At 56.5% G+C, this 26,763-nt stretch overlaps 1 protein-coding gene across 3 annotated transcripts; it reads right to left on the bottom strand.

Moving 5' to 3' along the window:
• Positions 1 to 241: 241 nt before the first annotated feature.
• Positions 242 to 24,856, bottom strand: LOC125333082 (wiskott-Aldrich syndrome protein family member 3-like). 3 transcript variants are annotated; one of them, XM_048318649.1, is made up of 9 exons: positions 24,801 to 24,856; positions 14,906 to 15,058; positions 13,396 to 13,530; positions 13,121 to 13,274; positions 12,744 to 12,861; positions 12,378 to 12,553; positions 11,711 to 11,971; positions 10,263 to 10,645; positions 242 to 9,509 (listed from the first exon to the last, which is right to left on the bottom strand). In XM_048318649.1, exons 2-9 carry the CDS (start codon positions 15,036 to 15,038, stop codon positions 9,352 to 9,354), a joined length of 1,518 nt encoding a protein of 505 aa, XP_048174606.1. In that variant the 5' UTR covers positions 15,039 to 15,058; positions 24,801 to 24,856; the 3' UTR covers positions 242 to 9,351. The 3 variants fall into 3 exon arrangements, with proteins under 3 accessions (XP_048174606.1, XP_048174607.1, XP_048174605.1); XM_048318650.1 differs by lacking the exon at positions 24,801 to 24,856 and adding an exon at positions 15,279 to 15,394 and having other exon boundaries at positions 12,438 to 12,553; XM_048318648.1 differs by lacking the exon at positions 24,801 to 24,856 and adding an exon at positions 15,279 to 15,386.
• Between the last annotated feature and the right edge of the window lie 1,907 nt (positions 24,857 to 26,763).

Raw genomic sequence — 26,763 nt, 5'->3', positions numbered from 1 at the left:
ACAGACAAAGCTTTCCCATCAGCAAACCAGCCCCCTGCCCTCTGATCACCCAGGCAGTCAGGGATTAAATACCCTTGGGAATTAATTGATCTTTGAGGGTTTCATTCTCCAAACGAAGGGTTTCAGAGAGATCACAGCTTTCTGCTGCTCCTTCTGTGCCCCGGCCTCCAAGAGAGGAGGGAGCATCACAGGGTTGATTAACTCGCAGCAAAGGACAAGCAGACAAGAAGCCAAACCCGAATCTATTGTAACCTCTTAAAATCTTTATTAATTTTTTTCCTTTTTTTTTTTTTTTAATTTAATTAGCACATGCATAAAGTGTCAACAGTTTGGGGTTAAGATGACATTTCTTGAACAAATGTAGTTACAAGCGGTGCCTCGGATCGCTCCAGGTTTCCTCTCTACCCTGTACAGAGGGAAGCTCGAGCTGCGACCGACGTCGTCCCTACCTTTCCATCCTCGTGTCACCACAGGCAGAACCCACAACACTGGGGAGAAATACACTTGTTCACACGTAGCAACTGGGTAGGGGAGATAGAGACGGGCAGCAACATCTACTCACCTACTGACTAAGTGCACATGGTTAAAGACCCCACCAGACAGTGAACATCTCCTTCGTTAATCTCGGCTTTATAATAACGGGAATCAATCGCGGCCTGGAGTGGGTGACCCTCCCTTGGGAAGGTGCCTGTCTCCCATCAGCTCCTTCCACCAGGTGGCAAATCTAAGGAGATATGGTAATTCTTCTGCTGTGATTAAAGAACGAGCCTTTTGCAGGAGCATCGGGGCAGCCCCGCTGATGCTGAGGTGTCCCCGTCCCCTCTGTGCCACCCCTGCACAAAGAGCTGGAGCCAAGCTCCACAAAGAGCAGCCCAAGCCCTGGCTCCAGGCCCTGCGTGTGATCAGTTGGTGCCAAAAGGGGAGAAAACTGCTTTGAAAATGCCCATCTGGAGCTGGCAGCTCTCTGATGCTCTGTTTTGGGAGGATTGGTGCCCCAGTGCTCCAGGAGGTCTCCTGAGCTCAGAGTTTGGGTAGTGCAGGAGGGGGTTTGGGGGTCTGAGGTGCCTTGGTCTGCAGGGCACAGGAGATGATCCTCACCTGCCATCAATTCCCCCCAAAATAACCCTCCTACAGCACCTGGCCTCACCCAGAGGTGTTTGTGCTCCTGCTGGCTCAAAAGGGGATGGAAAACTGGAATGAGGTGGCTCCTGTCCTGCTGCAGCAGCTGGTGTTGTCCCAGCAGCCCTGGGCTGGGACAGCAGCAGCAGCAGGAGGAGGAGGAGGAGGAGGAGGAAGGCTCTCCTGAATGCTTGCTCCATGACTGCAGCAGCCCACAGCCCATGCATGTCCCACAGCAAAGCGGTGACAGGAGGGTTTGTCCCCTCCCCACACCTCCCACGTCCTCTGGGGACTGTCCCCGTGCCAGAGGTGCAGCATTGCCACATGTCCCCGGCTTCCAGAGCAGGTTTCCTTGGGCTGGCCAAGACTGGAGTGAAAACTGCTCCCCAAGCCACTCCTGTGGAAGGAGGAATCCCAGAGGATCCCGTGGGGTCTGGGCAGCTCCAGGTTTCCACCCCAGGTGAGTTCTGCCCATTCCCAGCACAGCAACGCCACCCACCCCAAGCAGCCCCCTGGCCACGCCAGAGGGACCTCCAGGAAAGGCACTTGTGTCATGAGGAGCTGCCCTGGCCCCACGGTGTTCCCAGCAGGAATGCTGGATCCAGGCCCTCTGTGTGACATCGGAAGGCAGAGGGGAGGAAGGTGCCAGCACAGCTCAGCACCACCCCAAACTCCTGCTGGGGACACCCTGCTTCGGATCCCCCCAACGAGCCAGGCAGCCCCAAAATTAAGGGAGTCTATTAAGGTGAGGAGCCATCAGCCCCAAAATGTCCTGAAAATGCATTTTGAAGAAAAGGGTTCTTTTTAATTTGTGGGGATTTGAGCAGGTTGGATGGGACTTGGGGCAAGCTGGGCTCATGGAAGGTGTCCCCGCCCATGGCAGGGGGCGGAAACCAGACTGGAAATCCAAAAAATTCTGGCATTCTGTGATTTTCTTTCTTTCCCTGATCTGCTCTGACCTGAGACAAAAAACACGACAAAGACCGGCCTGATTTGAAAACTGGCCAGAACTACAGCTAGAGCTGAAACATCTCAGTGTAAAATTAAATTTGGAGGGAGGGCAGTGATGGGGATGTTGATGCTCATGACTACAATTTCTGGAGACGTGGCCAGGCTCTGCTAAATCTGCTCCTGCTGCCAGCAGGAAATCACCAGCTCTCCACGGGCATCACAGGAATGTCCCCAGCTCCAAGGCCTCTTCCTTTCTAACACAAGACTTTCATGGTTTTTCCATGGCAAGAAATGCTCTTCCATGGAGTCAGCGGTCCCAGCTGAGGCATCAGGCTTACACCAGCACTGGGAAGAGGTGAAAATCAATGGGATTTGAAACACTAGAGCTGGGGAGGGGCCTCCAGGGACAAAACCACCTCCTACAGAGGCAGGAGACCCTCTCCCTGTTGGGGGTGATGTGCTTATTGCTTTTCCTTAAACACCAGTTTCCTGGATCTGATTTTTGGAAGTGGTTCTGGTGGCACCTGCTTCATTCCGTTGCTGAGTGACTGGGAAGTGTTGCTGTGTCCGACCTTCCCTCGAAGTCTGAGGGAAGGAAAGGGAACAGTTTATCCTTCTGGAAATCACGTGTGAGTTGTTTGTTTGCTTTTTAGTTTTATGTGTGGGGGGGGTTTTTTTGTTTGTTTATTTTTAGATTTTTAAAAAATCTTATTTTACTTTTAGATTTCTCAACCGAGCCACCCCAAATCAAAGGGTCAATTTTAAATTGTCCACCTTAATGGTTTACCCAGTACAGCCTGTGGATCATGAATGGCCCAGAGGAGCTGCTGCCTTTTAAGTACTGAAATGCAGCAGTAACAGCTGTGAGTTCACATCCTTCCCTCTCAGGTGGTTGTTCTGCAGCATGTTTTATCTTAATTGTATTTGAGGGTCAACACCAAAACTGAGAGGGAGCAAAAGCAGCTGCCCTAGCTGCTGGGGGATGCTTTGGGCTGTAACCCCCTGGGACAGACCCCCAAGGAGGGCATGAGGCAGAGCTACCAACGTGCCAGAAATGCCCTGTGGGCACCTCCATCGCTCCCTGGCTGCACACAAGGTCACGAGCTTCTCTCAAAGCCCTCCCACGGCAGAGGCTCCATGAGCTGAGTTTCTCCATCCTCACCTTGAGAAAGCTTTCCCTGAGACCTGACTCAGCTCCTCTCTGCCACAACTCAACCCCACACTGACCTGGAGAACAGATTTATTCCCCTCACTCCCTTTGTGGCTTTGCACAGGGTTTGACCTGCCTGAGGTTTCCCCTGTGCAGGCTGCTGCGAGCACGGCCAACCTAAAACGCTGGGCTGGTTTCTTTCTGCCCCATTTTCCCCTCTCTGCACTCTCAACCTTACACAGAACCAAGCACTGGAATTACCACTGAGCTGAAAATCCCCCCAGGCCAGCCCAGTCCCCTGGCATTGCCACTGTGGGAAACGTGGGCAGGGAAAGGCTCCTTTCACACACACTTGGGCTCACAACAACCAGCAAGAGGTTTAATGCTGTTCCTGGGAGGAGGGAGAGGTTAGAGGCACCTCTGGGAGGTGGCACCTGTGGGAAGATCCCTACAGGGAGATGCCTATGGGAGGGTGAAGCATCAGTGGTGACATCTGTGGTCTCAGGGTCCTGTCAGTCTGTAATTCAGACATCAATTTGGGTAATGCCACATCTGCTCTGCCTTCAGGGGACACCGTTTTCCATCAGCTCTTGCCTGGGGGTTTCCCTCAGCAAGAGCCCATCCCTTGCTGCAGGCTCTGCCTCAGCCTGGTGACACCACCAGGACCTGTCCTCCCTTGGGGACATCCTATTGTCCTCCTCCCACCCCACCTGTGGGGCTTGGGGCAAACACCTCCTCCCTGAAGTTCTCAACTGTGGGCTTCGGTTTGGTTTTTTAAATTCCTTCCACCAGCAAAATACAGGCACAATTTTCACCCAGAGAAGGTGGAGCTTGAGAGAGTGAGCCTAGAAAAACCTGGGGTTTGTCCAAGAAAGATCAGATTCACACAAAAAAACCCCCTTTTTGACTCTCAAAAAGATTGAACTACTTCGAAGTCTAGGTTTGGGCTGTAAGTGTCTGGACAAGGACGTTTCCCAAAGGCTGTCACATGAATTGGTGGCAGCCCTAAGGGTCACCAGGTGCCTGCAGTGGTGCTCCCAGGCACGATTCCCACCCCATCCCTGCTCATCCCAGAGAGCACAGCTGTGTGGGGGCTGGGAAAGGCCCACCCCGAGGGCACAGGGACCCATTCAGGGACAAACCCAGCCTGGCTTGGCTCTCCTGGACTTTGCTCAGGCACTTCTGCGTGGGGGAGTGGAGGGGCAGGAGAGCCCCGCCGCTGTCACCAGCGGGGGACGCGGTTGTGGCGCTGGTCAGGGGTCACCTAAGGAAGGGACAACGGTCCTCAAGGTGCTGCTGCCCAGTCGAGGGTAAATTCATGGGTGAGTGAGCATTTGAGGCTTCTAAAGTGCAGTGCAGGTTACATGGTCTTTGCTGTAGACTGTAAACTCCTCAGGACAGACTCCTTGCCCTAACTTTTATTTATTTATTTTTTTAATCTGTAAAGTGACATTCTGGCTGAGAAAACCTTACCCCTAAATAACTACTACTACAGGAAAAACAGGAATCTTGGTGAAAGGAACAGCCTGTGCTCCCCTTGTCAGCATCCCATTGCTACAGCCTGCCTCCCTCCAAGCAAAACTTCCGCTTATCATTAAAGCTGAGGTGTTAATTCAGGCTCAGGGGAGTCTGCAAAGCTTCTGTTCAGGCTTTTGGGTGTCTGGAAAGGGAGAGAGAGATGGAAAAGTTGCTGGGAGGAAATCTGAGGGCTCTTCTGTGGAAAGAGCTCTCTGAAGAAGCCAAGTTCAGCCTTAAGTTTGTCGCTGGAATAAAACCTTCCCAAGGTGAAACAGCTACAAAAGCAGGAGCTCTCATGGGATGGGATGACTGCTCCTCTCTAGGTCTCTTCCCAGGGTGGAAAATTAGAAATTAGAAACTGCCCAATCCATTTTTCCTTCAGGACAGTGACCCTCTAAGAGCCACCAGCACCACCAGCCAGCTCCAGTGGTCACTCTCAGTCAGGGAGACACTGAGTGCAGTGCCAGGAGTGAGCACTGCAGGACTTCCACCAACCTTCAGAAACCTGAGCAGGACCAGCCTTCACACCTGGTGCAGCTTCACAGGTGTGCCATGGGCACTGTGGTCCCCACTTTTCAGATGAACCTGGGATGTCCAAGAGGTTCCTGATGGACCTCAAGGATGACAGCCTCGCATTAACACCTCCAAGCAGAACCAAAATGGCTCATTCGCTGTTCCACTGACCCCAGCCCAACCCATCTGTATGCACACGGGATATTTTTCTCCCCTCTCCATTGACAGTCATATTTATTATTTTTAATCTATGCCCATAAATTGGCAAGTAGGGGGAAGCAGATAAAATGGAAAGAGGAACTCTCAGGAGATCGGTTGGGCTCCTTAAATGTTTGGCACTCTGTGATTATCTGTTGGCAATGAAATGCCACTGCTATATTTTAATAGGGAACACAATACCTTAATGTACAGGAGAATCTCCTCAGCCCAATTCTGGTACTCTTGAGAGAGGAGAAAATTCAATCATCTGTGACCTGGATTGTATTTTTTAATGTCTGCCGGGCTAGATAAAATATTTAAATATTCACTTTTATATCAGCCCACATGAGGATTTGAGCATTTCAGGTTGTGTAACACAGCCTGGCCTACTTTGGGGAGAATGTACAGAAATAGGCACATATGTACAAAACACTGAGTGTGCAGCATGTGGGGCAGACAGACAGTGTTAATTAGCGTGGCACAGTCCCAGCAGCACCAGCCCAGGGCAGCCAAGGAATTGGTGTCACTTCTGTTGGATTTCAAAGGGCACCTGAGCAAAAACCAGGTGAATGTGCCTCAAATAAAGGTGGTCAAGCATGGCTGAGTCCCTCAAGTGAAGGCACTGAGGATGGAATGGCTGTCATGGGATTGGGGCTCCCAGTGCCACCATGTGGCATTAATGCTCCAGCTTGGGGATCCTGGAGGTCTTTTCCCACCTGAATGATTCCCAGTGCTTGCCTGCCTGGTGGTGCTGTTGGGAGAGCAGGGTCACACCAGAAATGGGTGTCCAAACCCACCCTGAGGTCTCCACCAGCTCCACCAGACACCTCTCTGGGATGAGGATGGAGATCCCACCCCTGCTACCAAGACAACTTAAGGGTTTCCATGGCAGTTCTGATCCCTGGAAGAGGAGGATCGTGGTGTTTCCAACCAGCTGGAGGTGCTGGGAGGTCATGGTGCTGCTGGCTGGCTTTGCAGTTGAGAATGTGAAATGGGTTTGTGCTATCAGGGGATTTCCTTCAGCAGAATAGGATGGGTGAGGATGTGCTGGGATTGCTGGGGTGCCCGATGGGGACCTGGTGTAAGAACACAAAGGTGTGAGGAAAGGGGGATGAGCCTTTCCTGCCCCCCTGGGGCTGCCAGCTGTGCATCTGCTCTGCAGCTGTGGCTTGTGCACAGGTCCGAGTGACCTAAATGACCTTTAGGGTCCCTTCCAACCCTCCTATGATTGTCAATGGCATCAACCGTGACAGCAGCAGGGTTGACTGACAGCTGCCAGTCCCAGCACAGCACAGTGAGGGGACAGGGCAGTGGGAGGCTCCAGGGACAGCCCTCACCTGCCACACACCAATGGAGTCCTGCCCCAGTTACCACGGCCCCATGTCACACACGCACAAAGCAACTGGTGCGTGAAAAGAAGGGACTTGATCTTTGAGGGGCACTGGGCTGCTCTCCAGTTCCCACCAGGACTGGCTCAGCTTTGCAGAACTGGGACAGTCACAGAGCCAAGGGATGAGCCAGTCCCGTGTGTCCCTGAGCCCTTTCCCGGGGCCAGTGGGACTTTTCAGCTCTGCTGGGTCCCCACAGTGACTCTGCATCCCCTCGACCTCTGTAACAGGTAAGAGCAGCTCCACCAGCCCCTGATATTTTCTATCTCTCACAAAGGGTTATTAGTCTTTCTAAATTATCTAAATAAACCAAATTTCTCTTTGCTTACAAACAGTTTTGTGATTGTGTCTATGTTAACAACGCTCCACCAGAAACACCACCTTAAATGTTGCCCTGAATTTTTACACCCCTTCCTTCTGAAGCTGCTCCAGGCCAAACTCCAGCTGCCTTCCCAAGGAAAGCATGTCCTGGGCATTGCAGGGGCTCTCTGTCTTGGCCAGCCTTTGGAAAAATGCTCTTGCAGCCATTTCCCTGTATCTCAGAGGGTCAACATCAGAACTGAGAGCTCTCGGTGAGCACCAGGAATTTCCTGGCCACCTGCAGGGCACTGTGTCTCCCTGCTTCCTCTGGTCACTCCTGCTCCTTTGGTTTTGCAGATGAGCTATTCCATGCTGCTTCTTGCCTTGCCCTCTCCCACATCCCAAATCCATTCTACCCCTCTGCTCAAGCCCACTCGGCACCACAGCTCCCAGCCCAGGTGTGGAGGTGTGGAAGGTGTCACACCCAAGGGAAAAGAGACCATTTTGTGCCACTCAAGAGGAGGGAGAGCTTCTGGGGGGCATTTCCCAGCAGCTGGGCAGAGGATTCACCACATCTGGCCATGAAGGATTTGTCACTGGGGGCAAATGTGCAGATGTTGGGACTTTGCTCAACACCAGCGTTCCCCAGGAAAGCAGCAACCTGGTCCAGTGGAAGGTGTCCCTGCCCTTGGCAGGGGGTTGGAATGAGATGGTCTCTAAGGTCCCTTTCATCCCAAACTATTCTAGGATTCTGTGAATTTAAGGATCAGCATTTGGGTCTCAGCCTTATTCTCCCACCCCTTTTAGAGGTCTGGCTGCTGCTACATAGTCGAAGTACTGATCACCTACAGGGCTACTGGGGGAGGCAGAGAACTGGGCACAGAGCCCAGGCTTTCCCCATTCCGGGACTTGTGGTATAGGGGAACACAAAAGAGAGCCTGGGGACACCACGCTGGTAAATCCATGGATGGTCCTGGCCCATTTTCCACAGGTGGGGAACCTCTCCCAGCTCTCTGCAGGTTTTCACACCTGACTGTGATATTTCCAGTATTCCCCACCCCTTTGCTCTGCCTTCCTGTGCCTCCTCCCTTCGTTCTGTGAAAAGTCTTCCATGAATCCCACTCTGTTTTGATGGGACAACAGGTATTTTCAGTGCTGTCATAGGGGCCTGTTCTCCATCTCCTCCATCAGTGCCCAGCTGTGGGACAGCGGATGGAGCAGGATCAGGTAGGGGGTATCAGTGCCTGGGTCTGAGCTGATCTCAGCTGGACAGGCACAGTTTGTGGGGCTGCAAAGTGCACATTGAGAGTTTACCTGAAAGCAGCAGATTGTCTGATTCACTTTTTCTCAAATAACACTGAAATGGTGTCACACTAAGGCCAAGGAGAGCTGGGCTTGGGGAAGCTCCCTGGACCCCTCCACTGCCCTGCTGGAAAAGGCAAGACAAGCCTAGACAAGGCTGTGTCTCCCTGCCAGCCACACAAGCCTTGCCTTCCCCCTTTGCTCCCGGAAAACCAGCTCCGGGAATGGATACAGGCTCAGGTCACCAATACCTTTGTCTGCTCATGCAACCTGGCATAGTGGAAGGTGTCCCAGTTCTAGCTGGACTAGATGGGCTTTAAAGGTGCCTTCCAACCCAAACCATGCCATGATTGTCCAGGGAGCAACAACGCAGTGGTGTAACTGCTGCTAAACGTGGTGTGTCGCTCTGTAGGGAAGGAGGCTCCTGCCCACACGCAGCCTTTGGAGCTGCCTGACCCCAAAACCACCAGCAGCAGAGTGTCCCCAAGCCCACACGGCCACCTCTGCACTCCCGTGGTGGCACCAGCTGTGCAAACAAGGCTTCTTCTCCAGGAGCTCCTCATTATCACTGCTGCCTCTGGGGCTCCCTTCTCTCGCAAAGCACACTCAGGGCCAGTCTCCGGTCTTGCTCCAGGTGTAAATCTGGAGTAATCCTAGGAACCTGCCTTCAGAGAATTTTGGAAGTCATTAACTGTGAAAGTGCTGCTAATTTCTGGTCTCACTGCCTCCAAGGTGTATCCTACCAGTGCTGCTGCTGCTGCTGCTGCTGCCCAAGGGGTTTTTGACATAGTGTAAAAGCAAAGCTCCTGACCGAGCGGGGCCACCCACGCCCGCTGGCAGCGACGTTGGGGAAGGCGCCTATACACACCTGGAACGGAGATGGGAGCTCCCCCCAGCCCAGCCCGGGGCCCCTCAGTCCGACCACTCGTTATCGTCCAGCTCGGAGTCGTCGTCGGACTCGCTGTACTCCACCGCGATCCGGCGCGACAGGATCGTCGCCACGTCATTGCCCACAGGCTCTTTTTTGGCCTCTTGTTCCCACTGCTCCTGGACTTTCCGGAGTTGGATTCCTATGGGAAAGGGAGGAAGGCTTTAGGGGCAACCCGTGAATGTACCCAATGTGCAGTGTCCCCCCCGGTCATAAAGTATTGGCTGAGATGAGAGGGCTGCTGCCCTGGTGATTATAAAGTTCTATGGGATAATAGGATAGGATTGGTAGGACAAGGGGGAATGGCTTTAAACTGAGAGAGAGTAGGTTCAGATTGGATGTCAGGGAGAAATTCTTCCCTGTGAGGGTGGTGAGGCTCTGGCACAGGTGCCCAGAGAAGCTGTGGCTGCCCCTGGATCCCTGCAAGTGTCCAAGGCCAGGCTGGATGGGGCTTGGAGCAGCCTGGGACAGCAGAAGGCGTCCCTGCCCATGGCAGGGGGTGGAATGGGATGAGCTTTAAGGTCCCTTCCAACCCAAACCATCCTGTGATTTTATGAAGGTGTGTGATTACAAAGCTGTATCATAAATAAAGCTCCTCCTCTGCTTCCACTCAGCCTGAAGATGCGGAACCTTCTGGAAGGTTAAATTCACCATTTGACCTGAAGATCTGCCGGAAAGGGAAATACGGGCGACCTTGGAGCGCATCATCCACTACAGCCTGGGAGGAAGCCACGTGCCCGAGAGCTGCCAGCGATCCGTGGGGCTTCATTCCACCTCCAGCTACGGTCCCCCACCTCTATGCTGCACTTATTCCCTCCCCCCCAAGGTCCCACCATCCTCACCCATCACCTGGCCACCAAGGGCTCACGTTGGCGGGCCGGGGCCCCGCACTCACCCCTGCGGATGGCTGCCAGCAGGTCGCTCCGGGCGTCGCTCATGGGCATCAGTGGGATCTGCGGCTTCCGCGGCTCCACGGCGGGGGCGGGCGGCGATGCGGAGTGCGCCGGCGAGGCGGACACGGCCGGGGGCCCGGGCGGCGGTGGCGGCGGAGCCACCGGGGGTCCCATGGGGCCGGTCTGCGGCGGGGACGCGGAGTAGGGGCCGGGGGGCGCGGGAGGCGGTGATGGGGCGTAGGACGGGGGTGCGGCCGAGCCGGGGGCCAGCGCGGGGGGAGCCGAGATGGGGCTGTCGAAGGCGGTCTGTGCCGACGGGATGACGGGCGGCGGCGGCGGCGGGGCCGGCGGCACGAAGTACTCGGCCATGGGCACCGGCTGCGGGCTGCAACAGGGGGAAAAGGGGTCAGTGCCACGAGGATGGCAGAGTCACGGCATGTGCTGAGTGGGAACGGACCCACAGGGATCATCCAGTCCAACTCTGGGCCCTGCACAGGACCATCCCCAACAATCCCATCCTGTCCCTGAGAGCGGTGCCCAAACACTCCTGGAGCTCTGGCAGCCTCAGGGCCGTGCCCATTCCCTGGGGAGCCTGGGCAGTGCCCAGCACCCTCTGGGGGAAGAACTGTTCCCTGATATCCAACCTAAACCTCCCCTGACACAACTTCAGGCCATTCCCTTGGGTCATGTCACTGGTCACCACAAGGAAGAGATCAGCATCTGCACCTCCACTTCCCCTCAGGAATTTGCAGACTGCAATGAGGTTCCCCCTCTTCTCCGGCTGAACACACCAAATGCCCTCAGCCACTCCTCACACGGCTTCCCCTCAAGGCCCTTCACCATCTTCATGGCCTCCTCTGGACACTCTCTAATACCTTAACATCTTTTTTATATTGTGGTGCCCAAAACTGCCCCTGGTATCCAAGGTGAGGCTGCCTCAGTGCTGAGCAGAGCAGGACAATCCCCCCCTTGGCCCAGCCAGTGATGCTGGGCTGATGCCCTCCAGGACATAGCTGGCCCTCCTGGCTGCCCAGGCACTGCTGACTGAAGGACGGCACCCGTTTACTCATCCCAGCACCACCACCCATCCCAGCACCCAACTGGCTCCGCTCTGGCTTGGTTTGCTCTGAACCCCAAAGAAAGCTCTGTCCCAGAGTCAGAATGGTGGTGGGGCTCTGCTGGTGGGATGGGCTATGGGGCATGCTGTGAGGCAAGGCAGGCAACAGCCCAGGGAAAAACCCTCGATCCACCTCATCCCTTATCAGGGATGACGTTACCCCAAAAGCAGTCCTGACTGATTTCGCCTTGAGTCTCACTGGCAGTTTTGGACCGTAAAAGCTGCAGAAGAGGGCTCTCCCTGCTCCATCAGCCCAGAAATGGGGGATCAGACCTCCACCAAGCCTCCCTTCCCTTGGACACCCCTCCACCAGCGAGCAGGCTGAAGCCTTACCCGTAATCCTTGACTAGGTGGGGTCTGGGCCCGTTGAGGACGGCCTCGGGGGGCGGTGGCACGTGGGGCTGCTGCAGTCGGGTCAGGCTGTTCTGCCGGCTGCCCGCGGCCGGCCGGAACACGTGCTCCGGGGGGTTGGTGGCCGCCAGCACCCCCTCCTTGTGCTCCGCCGGGGCCAGGTGGGACGCTGGGGCCAGCAGCTGCGCGGGGTGGTTGGGGCTGGCCGGGTACGAGTGGTCGGCAGCGTCCGACGCGTAGGATCTGCAGCACAGGAAAACCCGACTGTTGTACTCCTGGGAGGGAGCTCAGGGGGTGTGGGCTTGGGAGTATTTTGGGGTTGAGACAACAAAACAAGAAAAGGCCACGAAAATATCGATGTACGAGACAGCAGAGCGATGATAGCGGAGGGGAGGAGGACACAACAGAGCTGAACCACTCTCTTCCCGTAGCTGCGAAATGGAAAGTGCTCCGGTTTTATATCCCAGTGCCAAGGCTGCTCCTGAGGTCCAGGATGACACCCTGGGGACACCAGCTATCCATGAAGCTACTACAGGCTTACGGCTGAGCACCCCAACCCTGCTGTGGGCAACACGTCCCCCGCAACAACGGAGAGGGAGAACAAAGCAAAGGAGAGCCGTGAGCTGAAGGTGTAGGAGGTAGAACCTGCCTATTATCTGGGGACAGTGATCCTTCCGATGACGCCATGTGATAGGGGGATGGTGAGAACCTGTTATCCGGCCGGAACTCTTTATCATACGCCATCATGTTCCACTCCAGGCGCCGGTTGCGGGCTTTCCTCACTTTCTTCACCTCCCGGGTGGAGTCCTCCACCAGCCGCTGCTCCTGCAGGAACACAAAGCCATGGCTCCACCTCCAGCCCGGCTCCTCCAGACCAGGAGAGAATCACCCAGCCCTGTGAGATGCACCCAATAAAAGGGAGGGGAGCACGCAGGATGCACCAGGAGGTGACTGTCCCCATCTCCCGAGTACCCCCGGCTCCGGCCGCCTGTGTCCCCCAGCTGCCCCCACCCACCTTCTGCCTGCGCTTCTCCTTTCTCTTGTCTTCTGTCGCCTGCAGCATCTTCTCCTTCCATAAGTTGAAGAAGTAGGAGGGGTCGGTGTAGAATTTGAGGCCGTCCTTCTTGTCATCCCTGGGGATTGGGAAGGGAGGAGGGAGGGTTACCAGCCACAGGAGAAGACCCCCCTTTCCCCGGCCCAAGGGCTTTGGTAGGATCGTGACCATGAGCTGCTGCCCCACCACAAACCCATCCAACACAGCGGTCACCACCTGCAGCGTGTGGGCACACATTCCAAGCCTCCCACGCAATGGGGGTGCAAATGGGGGGGGACACCTGATGCTTCTTGTGGAAAGGACCCCCTTGGACTCCCAGGAAGCGCTGTGCCCCATACCTGTAGGGCGTGAGGATGTTGAGCGGCGGGGGTTTGTCGCAGCGCTGGTACATCTCCATCACCGGGTTGGGGATGGAGTTGCGGGACACGACCTGCTGGTTCTGCACCGTGGAGCTCTTGAAGGCTTTTCTCATGTTGATGTCCTGCAGTGAAACTGGGGGCACAGGAAGAACAAGGGATGCAGGAGTGGCCTCAGCCCGCCGAGCAAGGCATGGCGGGGGCCTGGTCCCGAGAACACATCTGGACATCACCCCAAAACAGCCCCGGCCCCTCACCTTCCTCCACGGTGGAGTCCAGCTGCGTCACCTTGATGACCAGAAGGTCCACCCTCTCCTGCAGCGAGTTCATGCGCATGTAGAAGCTGTTGGCTTCATTGAACAGCTCTCCAAAGATGTCCTCCGCGTGCCTGCCTGCCAGGGGACAACGCGCCTGTCACCGCAGCAGGTGGCTCACCCAGCTCAGCCCAGCCCCTGGACCACCCACCTCCCCACTGACTCCATGGGGTGCTCTCCCCAGCCTGGATTTTTGGGAGCTGAGCCTCATCCTGTCCCAAAGCGCTGCAAGGAGGCTGGGGAGCCCAAATGAGCACTCTTTCCAGTGAGAGCGGTACCCACAGGGGCACGGAACATCCACGGTGCCCCAAAAAGCCCTTGGATCCACCAGATGAGCCCAAAAAATGACCATCACACAGCATGGCCTGGGGAAATTCAGCTCAGGTGGAAAGCCAAGAGCAGGGCAGTGGGGACAGTGCCACAGCAGGGAGAATCCACAGTTTGTTTCACTTCATCAGTTATTTTCCTGCATCGCTCAGTGCTTCCCTACAATAGCTTATTTATTTGGAGTTATTTATTTAGGGTTATTTAGCTTATTTATTAGGGTTATTCCTATCATGGAGCTGAGCGAGGTGTCTGGCAGACAATTGCTGATACCTGTAGACTACAGCACCCATCCCACCCTATCCCATCCTATCCCAGCACCCCAAATCCTCAGGATTTCCTCCAAACCCACACATCAAAACCATGGCACTTGTAAAACCTTCTCAGGCCATTCACCAGCTCGGTCACATCTGATTCCCTTTTCCCTGGACTAGGAAGCCACGGCCTGAGCACACGTGGGTGCTGCTCATGTGAGCCCCTGCACTTCCAGCAGCTCCCTAAATACTGGGTTTATTTTTCTGGGAGTATTTTAGAAAAGAATCTACTTCTGGAGGGGTGTAAAAGATGGGGGGAGCCCTGAATAGCTTCTCTCTGTTTTAAGTGGATATTCAGCATGAAATAGATTGCCCCTGTTAAACCTTTGCACTGGTGTGTGCAGTGCTCTCCTCTGCCCCTTTTCTGCTGAGATCAGTCCCAGGGCAGGAAGACAGCTGAGGATTCAGACCTTTGATAGACCTCTCTTCCTCAAAAAGCTCTAACTTCAAAAAGAACAGCTTGGAGTATTTTCAATCTTCACCTGACCTTCTTATTTCTGGCCAAGTGGAGAAGCAAAGGGCTCCTGAAGGCTTTCTGTCCCCCACTGCACAGATCAGCTGTGGGAGGGAAATGGGTCTTAAAACATCACCAAGTCCCCATTTTGAGCTTGGTCCTGAGCATCCTCCTGTTTTCAATAAACTGGATAATTCCCACTGAATTAGGAGTGGCTGCAGCCCACAGGGCTCTCACACAGCCCCTGTTCCTCTGTGTTTGCAGCTGGTGGAAGTGACGGTGCCATCCCCCTGCCATCCCAGTGCCACCCCAGTGCCATCCCAGTGCCATCCCAGGCCAGGGTTGCTGTGCTGTGACTTACTGAGGCTGCCCAGCTGCTTGATGATGGCAGCCAGCGTGCTGTTGGTGACACACTCCAGCTCACTCGTCACCCCATCAGGAAGGGCCCCCCGGCACAGGTGCCGGGGCTCGATGTTCCTCTTCACCAGCGGCATGGCGAGTCCTCACGCCTCTCCTGGGAAATGGAGAAAGAAAGGAAAGATGAAAACACACAGCTTTTACCGTTTTTCTGTTTCTCCCCCACCACACTTCCTCAGCTTTCCGCCCAGGAGATCCTTCCTGCCCACGCTGGTGACAGCAGGGCTTTTCCAAGCAGGGGATGCTCTGGGGGGGCAAACCTTGGGGTGCTGGTGAGCACATGGATGCCAGGGTGGAGGTGAGGACCTTGTCCCTACCTTTGAGCTCCGCTGCCAAGCCTCCTTGTCCTCTCCCACTCACTTCCCAGAGCTGTGCTGCAACCAGGAGCAAACTCCCCTGTGCTGCAGCCCTTCAGCTGGCCCTGAAAAGCCTCATCCAGCCCAAACAGAAGCGAGGAAGCGCTTGTAATGCCATTATTTCCAGCTCACTGCAGCCTCTCCAGGGTTTTATTTGTGCACACACTACACTGAGACAAGCTGCTGTGGCCAGCTCATCCCAGCTCCCTGCATGGCCACCCCCAGCATCCCTGGGGGTGCCCCCACAGCATCCCTGGCTGTCCCCCCAGCATTTCTGTGTGTCTCCTGCTCCACTGTCCCCACCCCTGAACTGGGGACGCTTCATTTTCTACAGGGTTTAAGAGGATGTAGGAAGGTGCCCACACCCAAAGGCCTCATCTCCCCTGAGGGCACCCATGGCAGCTGCAGGGAAGGATGAAGGATGGGCACCATGGGGTGTGGGGTCCTGGAGACACATTACCGTGCTGATGTAAAGGGTGAATGGTGGGAAACAGGCTGGGAAAAGAGGCAGAGAAGGAGCATTTATCGTCCCCCGGTGGTGTCTCCTGGGGTGCTGCAGCCTGGGACTGGGACACGGGCACAGACCCTGGGACTGGGACAAGGACAGGCGGCGACCCCGCAGGCTCACACAAAGGGCTCTTAGGTGCCACGAGTGCATCCGGGCTCAGCTCAGCTCCCAAAGCAAAGGCAAGCTGATGGCTGGGCTGATAACGACCAGAGAGCACCGACAGCATTCCCAGCGAGCAGAATCCCCCCCGTTTCACGTCCCGAACACTCCCCACCCACCCCATCTTTCACAAAACTTTGGCAGCGAAGGAAAAGCCGCTTCCGTTCATCGCTGGGAGCGGAGCCGCCGGGCGCCGGCATCGGAGCCAGCGATTCTGCCGTGAGCGGAGCCAGCAATCTGCAGAGTTCACATTTTTTGGCCTCGGGAGCGTTAGACGGAAGAGTTTCCCATTGACAGCGCCCGGCCAGCGCTCCCAGCAGCAGCAGCAGCTCCTCCGCTGTTTTCAAATGCAAATTCGAGCTCCCTCCATGAAGGAGCCCAAAGCCTTTCCCCCGGGGCTGCGCTCTGCCCAGGGCACCCGGGGTGCCAAGGGAAGGACGCCGGTCCTGAACCCTCCGCGGGGTTGTGCGATGCTTCGGGCTCAGAGCAAACTCTCTGTCCTCCAGTGCTTCCCAGAGTCGCTGCTCAGGGATGTGGTGTAATCCCTGGCTCCCGAACCCCAAGATTTCCTCCTGCCCGCTGTTTGTTCCTCTGCGGCAGCATTTGAGGGGGAGGCTCTGGATCTCTGCTCTGGCCATGCACAGCCCCCCTTTCCGGGCACCCCCCGAGCTCCCCAAGCTGTGTAAAGAGCTGAGCAACGCTGGCAGCTTCACCCCAAGCTTGTTTTATGTGTCACCCCAAAATCTGCCCTCAAAGGCTGAGCCCCAGCACGTCCCAGGGCTGCGGGGACTGGAGGGCACAGGGCAGAGCCCTTAACGAGCTGCCTGGGCCCAGCAATTAGAAACAGGGAACAAAGAGCCATTCTCAGCATCCCTCTGGGCCACAGCCACGGGACACAGCCACTGGACGCAGCCACCGGCACCCGGGGCTTTTTGTCCCTGCACAGGGGACCCGGGGGGAATTGGGGCCACCCGAGCCTGCAGCCCCCATGGGGACCCTGCAGCAGAATGAGGAGAAAAAGGGATTTGTGGTTTGAAACTTCCCAGCAGGGACAGATTTGAAGAGAGGCAGACAAGGGGTGAGGGGTGTGATAGCAGCATTTGAGACTGTGCCATGGGAGAGCACCCCTGGAGGAGGAAAATCCCTTAAATTTCACCCCAAAAAGGCCAAATAAGACTCAGAGCTTGCAGCAGAAGGAACCAAGGAGGATTTGGGCACATTTTTATGCAAGGAGAGGCTGGAAAGGCAATTTTGACTGAACCACAGGAGAAGCTGCTTTCCAACCCCCCCTCCCCCCCAAATTAATGGAGCACAGGGATCAGAATCCCCTGCCAGCCCCTCCCCTGACCAGCGTTCCCCCAACCTGCTGCACCAACAGCACCAAACCTCTGGCTCCTGCCTTGAAATCCCAACTTCTCACCTAAAACCTCTCATCCCTAAGCCTGGCCTGGCTCGTGGGACCAAAATTTTCTGGGTGGGGGTGGGCTGCACGTGACTCCAGAGATGCCAACCTCATTTCTGTCCTCGCTGGCACATCTTGCTCACGCACACCAAGGGGCTGCACACAAATCCTGTGCGCTGATGGCCTGGCCAGAGCCTCAGCAAGGGGATGCTGAGCTATGCCCAGCACTGCTCCTGCTCTTGCTGGCATTTCAGGCAGTTTCCAAGACTTCCAGGGGCTGATTTTGGGTGGCAGGTCCTCAGACCTTCAGGAAGAGGCTCCCAAGGGCAGGGATCTGCTGCGTGCAGGGGTGGCCAGGCTCTAGGATCATTTACATGGACTAAAACCCATGGGATTTTGCTGTCTCCTGAGTGGAAGCGACAAGCCCTCAGTGGGAGGTGGTGTCAGGATGCAGGAGGAGGAAAATGGGAGCCATGAACTCCGCAGGAATTTCCTGGAGGTGGAAGGCAGGAGGAACAGGACCAGCCAGGGGCCAATTCAGGTTTCAGGTGCACTGTGGGGATTCTCCCATCACTCAGCTTTTCCCTGTGACTGGAAAGAGCCAATAGCTCTAAATCTTGTACTGGGAAATGCCACAGGTGAGGGGAGACACTCACCAGCTTCCCACCTGCTTCCCAAACCCAACAGTGGAGCTTGGAAGGGAACCACATCCAGCTGAGGTGACCAGGCAGGGGAGGGGATGAGGCAGAAATGAGCTGTTTATCGTGCCTTAAGCAGCTGATTTCCCCCAAGGAAAACAAATCCCAAATCCAGAGCTGCTGGCAGCACTGAGGAGCGGCCCCTCCTGTCCCAGACCAGGCTGTTCTGGGGAATAAAGGCTGCCCCAGTCCCTGTAGACCAGGCTGGGGGTGTGATTCGCAGCTGCTGGCCCACGAGGCGACCCCTCCAGCTGGCTCCTTCCAGATGTTTTCCTTCACCTCAGCAGCCACCAACATCTGGCAGCTTAGATCCTCGGCGTCCATCAGGGGCAGAAAAGCAGCTCTCATTTTGTAAGGGTCCAAAAAAATGAGTTTTGTGTCCAGACATTGCTCCTTTAAGTTCTTTGCAACAGCTTTTCATGTGCATAACTGTGCCCTCATCCCCTCTCTGCCCCCAAACCCACTCTCTCCCTCTGGGCTGTGATTTACAACCCTGTAGGCAGATCCTAAGTGGCCTGAAGGACCAGGTGTGCTCTGGGTGGCCAGGAGGGGACGGGCTGCTGACCACAGGTTTCTCAGGTGCTGGTTAATCCCTGTGACAGATGTTTGGGTTGGTCAGTGCCCGACACCTGCAGCCCTGGAGCCCTGCTGGATGTTGCATGAGAGAGGAGGGAGAAGTGTCCTGGCTCCCACCTTCTTTCACTGGGCCATGGTGGAGCAGAAAACACTTTTGGGGCTTGTTTTCCATGGGTGTTCCCTGCAGGAGGAACCTGGAGTGGGAGTGGAGCCGCGGCAGCGATGGGCAGCACCGGTGGGAAGGATGTCCATGCTGCAAATCAAGGCACCACCAATATTTCTGACGGAATTGGATGGCACATGGAGCAGCAGGAATGAGGGAAACCTCATTCACTGTGCGTCAGCCAGCCAGGAAAAACCCCGAGCTTGGACCTGGGAGAATGTGGGTGTGTGGTGAATCAAATGCCTCAAGGCTGGGAGCTGGGGTCAGCCCTGCACTAAGCTCAGTTCTAGGCCAAGCTTTGGGGCAGTCTGTTTGCTCAGCCCTTGCAATCGAAGCTCTTTCCCAATTCGGGCTTCCCAGGGTCCTCTGAGCCCTGAGGAGCAGACACTGCCAGGAACTGAAGGCTTTTGCAAGGGATCAAATCTTTGGTTGGATGCCAGGAGCCAGAGCAGTGCAAAAAACAAGAGATACGTTGGAAAATCTGTTAACCTTGAACAAAAAAAAGTTTATAAACGGATATTAAGCAAACAAGAAGTGCCAGATCTCGTGGTGGCAGCTCAGGACCCTGTTTTGGTGCAGGATCCTTGGAAAGGAGAGGTGAGGAAGGGCTGGAGACAGGAGGGAGGCACAAAGCAGTCCTGAAATAGCGAAAGGAGCAACAAACCACTGACTCTGAAGTCAGGGAAAGGACAAGAGGCAGAGCTGACACCCAGTGGGGTTTGCAGGTGCCTGAAGGAGCTCATCCTGTGGAGTTTGGCAGGATGGATCTGGTACAGAAGAGGGCTGGGAAGGATCTGGGGGTGTGTGATGCTTCTGAGCAGACAGAAATAGGTGGTAGGTGTGAAAGCAGCAGGTTCTCAAGGTGCTGGTTTGTGGAGCTCTGCCACAGCGTGGTGGAAACCAGTGTGGGATGGTTCAAAGAGCAACAGAACAAACCTGCAGAGGACAGAGAGGCCACCAGCAGCCACCTCATGGTTGAAGGGCAACCTCTGGCTCACGTGGCCCTAAACTCCTATTTTCCTACTGGTGTGGGCCATGGGGAGAGCAGAGCCTGTTGCCTACAGGGGCTGAAGCTTTGTTGTCTCAGGAAAAAAGCAGCCAGGAAAAACTGTGCAGGCGGCTCTTTGTGGTGCAGGGAAAAACCTGCCTGGGAGAGCTGGGCCAGATCTGCTGCTTTCCTCCCCACAAAATGGAGCGTGAGCTGCACCGCAAGGACTCGTTGCTCTCATTTACAAAATGCATCTGTGACCACTTCTTCATTTGCTGCCAGCCCAAATGCCTGAGAACAGCACCAGCACGACAAATGTCTCCCCGTGTGACAAATGCCACTGCTCCCCGTGAAGGTGATCACTGCTCCAGAGCCACTGTCCAGGGGCTCATTCCATACGTTAAAACCGGCTGGATCCTGAGTGCTCCCCTCGCTCAAAATGAAGCAGAGGGCAGGACTTCAGTGAGAGGAACTTCTCAGGGTGGCACTGAGGGCTGGAGGTGGGCATGGGAGAAACGATGCCACTGCCTGCCCCTTCCTCGAGACCTCTGCATCCCGAAGGAGTCTGGCTTTAGGAGCAGTCTGGGGCCATGGGAAGCATCCCAGCCCCACTGGAGGGTCAGCAAAGCATCAGGTGACAAAATGCCTCGGGGACTGCAAAGCCCCAGGGTGTGGGATGCTGATTTTGTCCCCCACCCCCGGGACACCAGCCCGGGGAGGCTGGAAGCCAGGGCTGTGGGCTCGCTGTGAAATGAGCGGAGAGGTCTCAGCCCCGCGGGGCACAGAGGGATTTTTGCTGCCGGCCAGGAACAGATTTGGGTGGAGCTGGGAAAGTGCCAGGCCCTCCTGCCAACGGGGGGAAGAGAGCTGTGTCCGGCTGGCCCCGGGGCACAGCTCCGTGGCTGCGTGGCCGGGGCTGGAGCTGTGAGCTGTGTCCCACCGGGAAGGCGCATCCCGGGAGCGCTGCCCCCGCCTCTCCTCCGGCCCATCTGCGGCTCCTCCTCTGCGCGCTCCGCCAAGGCAGCTCCGCCACGGCAACTGCCAGGAGGCTTCAGCGAGCGAACACTTCGCAGCAAAGTGCACCACAACGTTAAATCACAGCTAAAAATATTCCTCAGGAGCTTTATTAGTAAATGCCACAGTTGGTGGTTTGGTTTGGTTGGGGTTTTTTTTTTCCCCCCCTTCTACAGTAGAATGTTTCAGCTCTAGGAACAGCACTTGACTAAACTGTCTCTAAATCACCTCCACCTCCGAGGGCTGGGCTCTGCAGCACCAGCCCTGCTTAGGAGGATGCCGTAAATGCAACTGCCTCGTTAGCCTGGGGTCAGTACAAACCCTCATCCTGCTGCGAGTCTGGTTTAAAACAAACAGGTTCCTGGATGGGTGTTAGGTGAATGATGTTTCTTTACAGGTAGGCAAGAGCAAATGCTATAAATCACAGAATCACAGGAGGGTTTGGGTTGGAAGGGACCTTTAAGATGATCTAGTTCAACCCCCCCTGCCACTGTCCCAGGCTGCTCCAAGCCCCATCCAACCTGACCTTGGGCACTTCCAGGGATCCAGGGGCAGCCACAGCTTCTCTGCACAACATGTGCCAGGGCCTCCCCACCCTCATAGCCAGGAATTTCTTCCCAGTATCCCATCTCCTTCCTAGCATTTAATCTAAATCTCTCCTCTTTTAGTTCAAAACCGTTCCCCACTGGCCTATCACTATTTCCCCCTATAAAAAGTCTTTCCCTCCTTTTGATAAGCCCCCTTTAGGCACTGGAAAGGGCTCTGAGGTGTCCCCAGAGCCTTCTCTTCTCCAGGCTGAACAACCCCATCTCTGCCAAGTGGGTTTTCAGGCAGTAGCTTTCCTTGGAGTTTAGTTAACGTGGAGTTGGGGTTCTGTTTGATTTCTCAGACATGGGGAGCCCTCAGTGTCCCCTGGCTCTGGTCATGGAGCTGAGGGCCACTTCTTCAGGTCCTTCCCATTCACCTTTTGGCTCCATCTCTGCTACGGATACAGAGCAGAGTATCCGTATCCATGCAAAATCCATGCAAAAAAAGGACATCCATCCCGATTCCCTAACGCTGAAGGGAAAAAGGAGGGGGAAAGTTGTGGATGAAACCATGCATGACCCTCCTCCATCATCCCTTGGCTGCTCCGTGCCTGGTTCCAGGGCGAGGAATGCCCGGGAGCAGCGGCACTGCCTTGATCTTCAGAGGAGGAGTCAGGGGATGGGGCTGTGGGAACACAGCACAGATCCCGGCTCTGTTTTGGCTGCAAAAGATCCCTGCTGGCCCAGGAATCATGTGTTGTTTTTAATGACTCTATCACCAAAGGAAAATCTTCAATGACGGCTTTTTTTTCCCCTTTTGTGCCCAGCTCATTACCAGAAGGATCTCCCTCGCTCGCTGCAGGCTTGTGTGAGCAGGACGCTGCTGAACAAACCGGCCTTTTTCTCCCCAATATAGAAGGCGCTTTGATAAACCCGGGAAACCCTCGGCCAGCAGCGAGGGGCTTTCTGGAAAGCCGCTGCTGCTGCCTTTGGGAACAGCCGCAGGACTGGCATCTCCAGCCACGGAGCAGAGCGCTCCCAGCCAGCTCCAACCTGCTCCCTGCAGGGCTGGGCTCTGCCTGATGCTCCCCAGAGCGTCCATGTGGGTTTTCCCACCAGTGCTGGACATGCACCCTGCAAAACTCCGGGTGGATGTGGGCAAGTGGGGGCAGACGGCAGCCCAGAGCTGGCTGCAGCCTCTCAGCTCAGAGGCGTGCGAAATGCCGCGGCTCTTGCCCGCGGGGTGCAGCTCAGAGGGTGCCTTTTTGGATGAGCAGCTCTGCAAAAAAAAAAAAAAAAAAAAAAAAAAAAAAAAAGCGTTCTTGCTTTTCTTTTTTTATTCCTTAACACTTCTGGCTCGAGGGCTGTTGTTCGTAACTTGTCAAGATCTTGGCATCGGCGGCTGATTTGTCATCCGCCATAAAATGGAGGATGAGCATCTTTGGTTCAGAACTGGGCCAAGGGAGATGACAGCTCAAAGCGAAATATGCTTCATCTCGAGTTTTCTCCCTGGGCTTCAGCTCCCAGGAGAAGGAGCGGACATTTGGGGTCTGAGTTGCATCACAGCGTTCTGTGTGAGAGCCCTTCTCCTGCTCTGCGTTTGCGACAGCACAGCCCGGTGCACATTAACCCTCCACCTGCCAGAGCTGCTTGTGCTGGACCGATGCTGCCATCACCCTGCCCTCCTCACCGAGCTCTGCAACCTGTCACCCTGGGAGCTACTGGGATACACAAATACCACCAAAACACCATTTCTAAAAAAAAAAAATTATACCAGCAATCTCTTTAAAACCCAGGCAATGAGCTGCAGCATGAGGGGTGTGCCTTGGCAGGCTGAAGTTTGGAAGATGAATTATTAATCCTGCCATTCCCGAGCTGCCCGCACATCCCAGTGCTGCGCTCCCATCATCCGGCTGGTGTCCGGCAGCGTGTCCGGCCGCTGGCTCCGCTGTGCCGGGCACACAAAGCAGCCACAAACTCCGATAAAAAGCATCTCAATCCGTAGGGATATCATCGCGCTGACACCACCACGAGGCAGCAAGAACTCGAGTTTGAAGCGATAAAATTAAAGCTCCCTGCAAGTAGCTGAATCACTGAGCGTGGAGGCCCAGGCTTGGCACCTTGGGGGGCTCTGGGCCTACCTGAAGCTCTGCCCATGGGGGTGCCCCGAGCTGGGGGGGGCCACCAAGGGGGCTCTGAACCCAGCGGGGCTCCAGATCCCAGGGAGGCCACCAGGATGGGGGGGGAGGAGGGGGCCATGCATGACAGGTGACACCAGGTTGTGCCCTGCTCAGCGCTGTCCCCTCTGCGCCCCCAGCCTCACACTGGGCTGCAGAGCCCCCCGGAGCCCTCCCCCAGTTCCCCAGCCAGGGGGTGATGAGCCCTGCCCTGCGCTGGCTGTGGGTGCACAGGCACCCGTGGGCCCAGTTTATCCCCCACGGCGATGTAAAGATGAAGGATCCTCCCTCCCCAGGATGCGAGGATGTCAAGTGAAGCCCCCCGCCCCCACCCCGCCCCCATGCAAGGGTGCAGAGCAGCCGGGTCCCCCCTCCCTCTCCATGTAGGAATGCGAAGTGACAGCACACACACCCCCTCCCCAGCGCAGGGGTGCAGAGAGGCCCGGAGCACCGCGCTGCAAATGTGCCAAGTGCTCCGGGATCCCTCCCCCCCCGCCATGAAAACGTGCAGAGCAGCCTGGCCCCCTCCCCTCCAGGCAAAGGTGCAAAACGTGGAGGATTCCCCCCCCCCCCCCCCCCCGCCCCACCACGAATAGCTGCGAAGTGGAGGGACCCCCCACGCAAGGATGCGAAGCAGCTTGGACAGCCCCTTCCCACAGCAAGGCTGTGAAGGGATGGAGGACAGCCCCCCGCCCCCATGCACGGATGCAAAGCTGGGGGGGATGCAGCAATACGGGGATGCAGAGCGGCCCTCCCCCCCCCCCCCCCGCAAGGATGCGAAGGGATGGAGGAACCCCCCTGAAAGGATGTAAAGGGATGGAGAACCCCCCCTGAAAGGATGTAAAGGGATGGAGAACCCCCCCTGAAAGGATGTAAAGGGATGGAGGATCCCCCCGGAAAGGATGTAAAGGGATGGAGAACCCCCCCTGAAAGGATGTAAAGGGATGGAGGATCCCCCCTGAAAGGATGTAAAGGGATGGAGAACCCCCTTGAAAGGGTGTAAAGGGATGGAGAACCCCCCCGCCGGGACGATGTAAAGCAGCATAGGACCACCCACCCCCCATGCAAGGATGCAGAGCGGTGGGGGATCCCCTCCACGCAACGATGTCCCCCCCAAAAGGATGCCAAGATATGGGAGACCCCCACAAAAAGGCTGCAAAGCCCTCAATGCCCCGCCAAGGGATGTCCCCCCCTATGCGCGCTCACACCTGGGGGGACAGGGACCCCCCACTTTCCCCGCGCCGCGTCATCCCCGCATCCCCTGCGCTCACCTCCGCCGGTCTGGGGGGGGCCGGGGTGCGTCTCGGCGGGGCCCGGCGGGGCCGTGCGGGGCCGTGCGGGGCCGTGCGGGGCTGCGGCCGCCGCCGCCGCTGCCCGCGCCCCGCGCCCCGCTCCGCTGGCGCTGCCCGCGCTGCCCGCGCCGCTCCGCAGTGCGCGCACGGCGCATGTGCCCCCGCGCCGCCCCCGCCCCGCTCCGCCCCGCGCCGCCAGCCCGGGGCTCCCCGAGCGGCCCCGACACCCCGGAGCCGCCCTTACAACTTCGCCTTGGGGTTTTAATAAATCCCTAATTCCCCGCGGCTTTCCGGCCTCTCGCCGTGAGCTGCGGGTTTGGAGCATCCCGCTGGAAATGCTTCCGCTGGCGCGGTCGGGAGGGGAAGCGATGCTCCGGTGAGAGGGAGCGGTTTGGGCATCGTCTTCTCCAGGTGTGGCATTGCCACCATCTTCCTCCTGCTTCCCCCGTGCCCCGTGGAGTCCCTGGGTGTCTCCCCACGGATCAGATCCGTGCCAAGGTGTTGGTCTGGGGCATTGCTGAAGCCCCAGGCAAAGCATTGTCCTGCCCAGCTTGTCACTGACACCAGCCGCTGGTGCCTGAGGATTTGGGGTCCTCTCCTTGGTCATGCCGCGGAGATACTCCAAGGGCTGGACCAGCTCTGCTCTGGAACCCGGCTGGGAGAGCTGGGAGTGTTCACCTGGAGAAGGGAAAGCTCCAGGGACACCTCAGAGCCCCTTTCAGTGCCTAAAGGGGCTCCAGGAAAGATGGTGACAATGTTTTTAGCAGGACCTGTTGTTACAGTGCAGTAAGTGATGGTTTTAAAGTAAAGGAGGGTCGATTTAAACCAGATATGAGGAAGAAGGTTTGTATAATGAGGGTGGGCAGGCCCTGGCACACGTTGTGCAGAGAAGCTGTGGCTGCCCCTGGATCCCTGGCAGTGTCCAAGGCCAGGTTGGATGGGGCTTGGAGCAACCTGGGATAGTGGAAGGTGTCCCTGCCCATGGCAGGGGGTTGGACTAAAAGACTTTTAAAGACGCCCTCCGACCCAAACCATGCCGTGATTCTGTGTCCCAGCACGAGCACTGGACCGTGCTGAGTGCAAACATTTGCAGGAGTTTCGTCGGTCTGGAGGGTCTAACAAAATCCAAGCCTGGGAGTCCTAGAATCCCAAAATGGTTTGGGTTGGAAGTGACCTTAAAGACCATCCAATTCCAACACCCCTGCCAGGGGCAGGGACACCTTCCACTAGACCCCACCTCAGGGCTCTGCCCTTCTCAGGTCACTCCAGCCCACACCAAATCCATTCCAGGCTGTGTCCACACTCCAGCCCCAGGCTGGCTGAGGAGTGACGTGAATTGCCCCATTCAGGGGCTGAGACTGCAGGACAACCACACAGCTCTGCCCATGGCAGCTGCGTGTCCGTGCCAGGGATGCCAGCAGAGCCAGGGCAGGCTCCAGTGACCCCACACCCCTTCCTCAAATCCCTGGCAATGCCCTTGCACAGTCAGGGCAGCCAAGGGGCACTCTGGGCTGGAGGCTGGTGGTGCAGCAGAGCAAGGCACCCACAGAAATAGAACCTCAAATCCTGGGGGAAGCTCTGGGCCCCTCACTACAAGAAAGACATCAAGGGGCTGGAAGGTGTCCAGGGAAGGGAACGGAGCTGGGGAAGGGGCTGGAGCAGCAGGAGCGGCTGAGGGAGCTGGGAAAGGGGCTCAGCCTGGAGCAAAGGAGGCTCAGGGGGGACCTTGTGGCTCTGCACAAGTCCCTGACAGGAGGGGGCAGCCGGGGGGGTCGGGCTCTGCTCCCGGGGAACAGGGACAGGAGGAGAGGGAACGGCCGCAGGCTGGGCCCGGGGAGGTTTAGGTTGGATGTTAAGGAAAATTTCTTCACTGCAGGGTCAGTCCAGCCCTGGCACAGCTGCCCAGGGCAGGGATGGAGTCACCGCCCCTGGGGGGATTTAA

The sequence above is a fragment of the Corvus hawaiiensis genome, chromosome 14, assembly GCF_020740725.1.
Source record: "Corvus hawaiiensis isolate bCorHaw1 chromosome 14, bCorHaw1.pri.cur, whole genome shotgun sequence".
NCBI classification, from domain to species: domain Eukaryota; kingdom Metazoa; phylum Chordata; class Aves; order Passeriformes; family Corvidae; genus Corvus; species Corvus hawaiiensis.
This window is presented reverse-complemented; position numbering and strand designations above follow the sequence as displayed.

Coding starts and splice junctions, on each gene's coding strand:
- LOC125333082 (XM_048318649.1), bottom strand. CDS start 15,038: ATGCCGCTGGTGAAGAGGAACATCGAGCCCCGGCACCTGTGCCGGGGG. Junction 13,275..13,395: donor GGACTCCACCGTGGAGGAAG/GTGAGGGGCCGG, acceptor CTGTGCCCCCAG/TTTCACTGCAGGACATCAAC. Junction 12,554..12,743: donor AGGAGAAGCGCAGGCAGAAG/GTGGGTGGGGGC, acceptor GTGTTCCTGCAG/GAGCAGCGGCTGGTGGAGGA.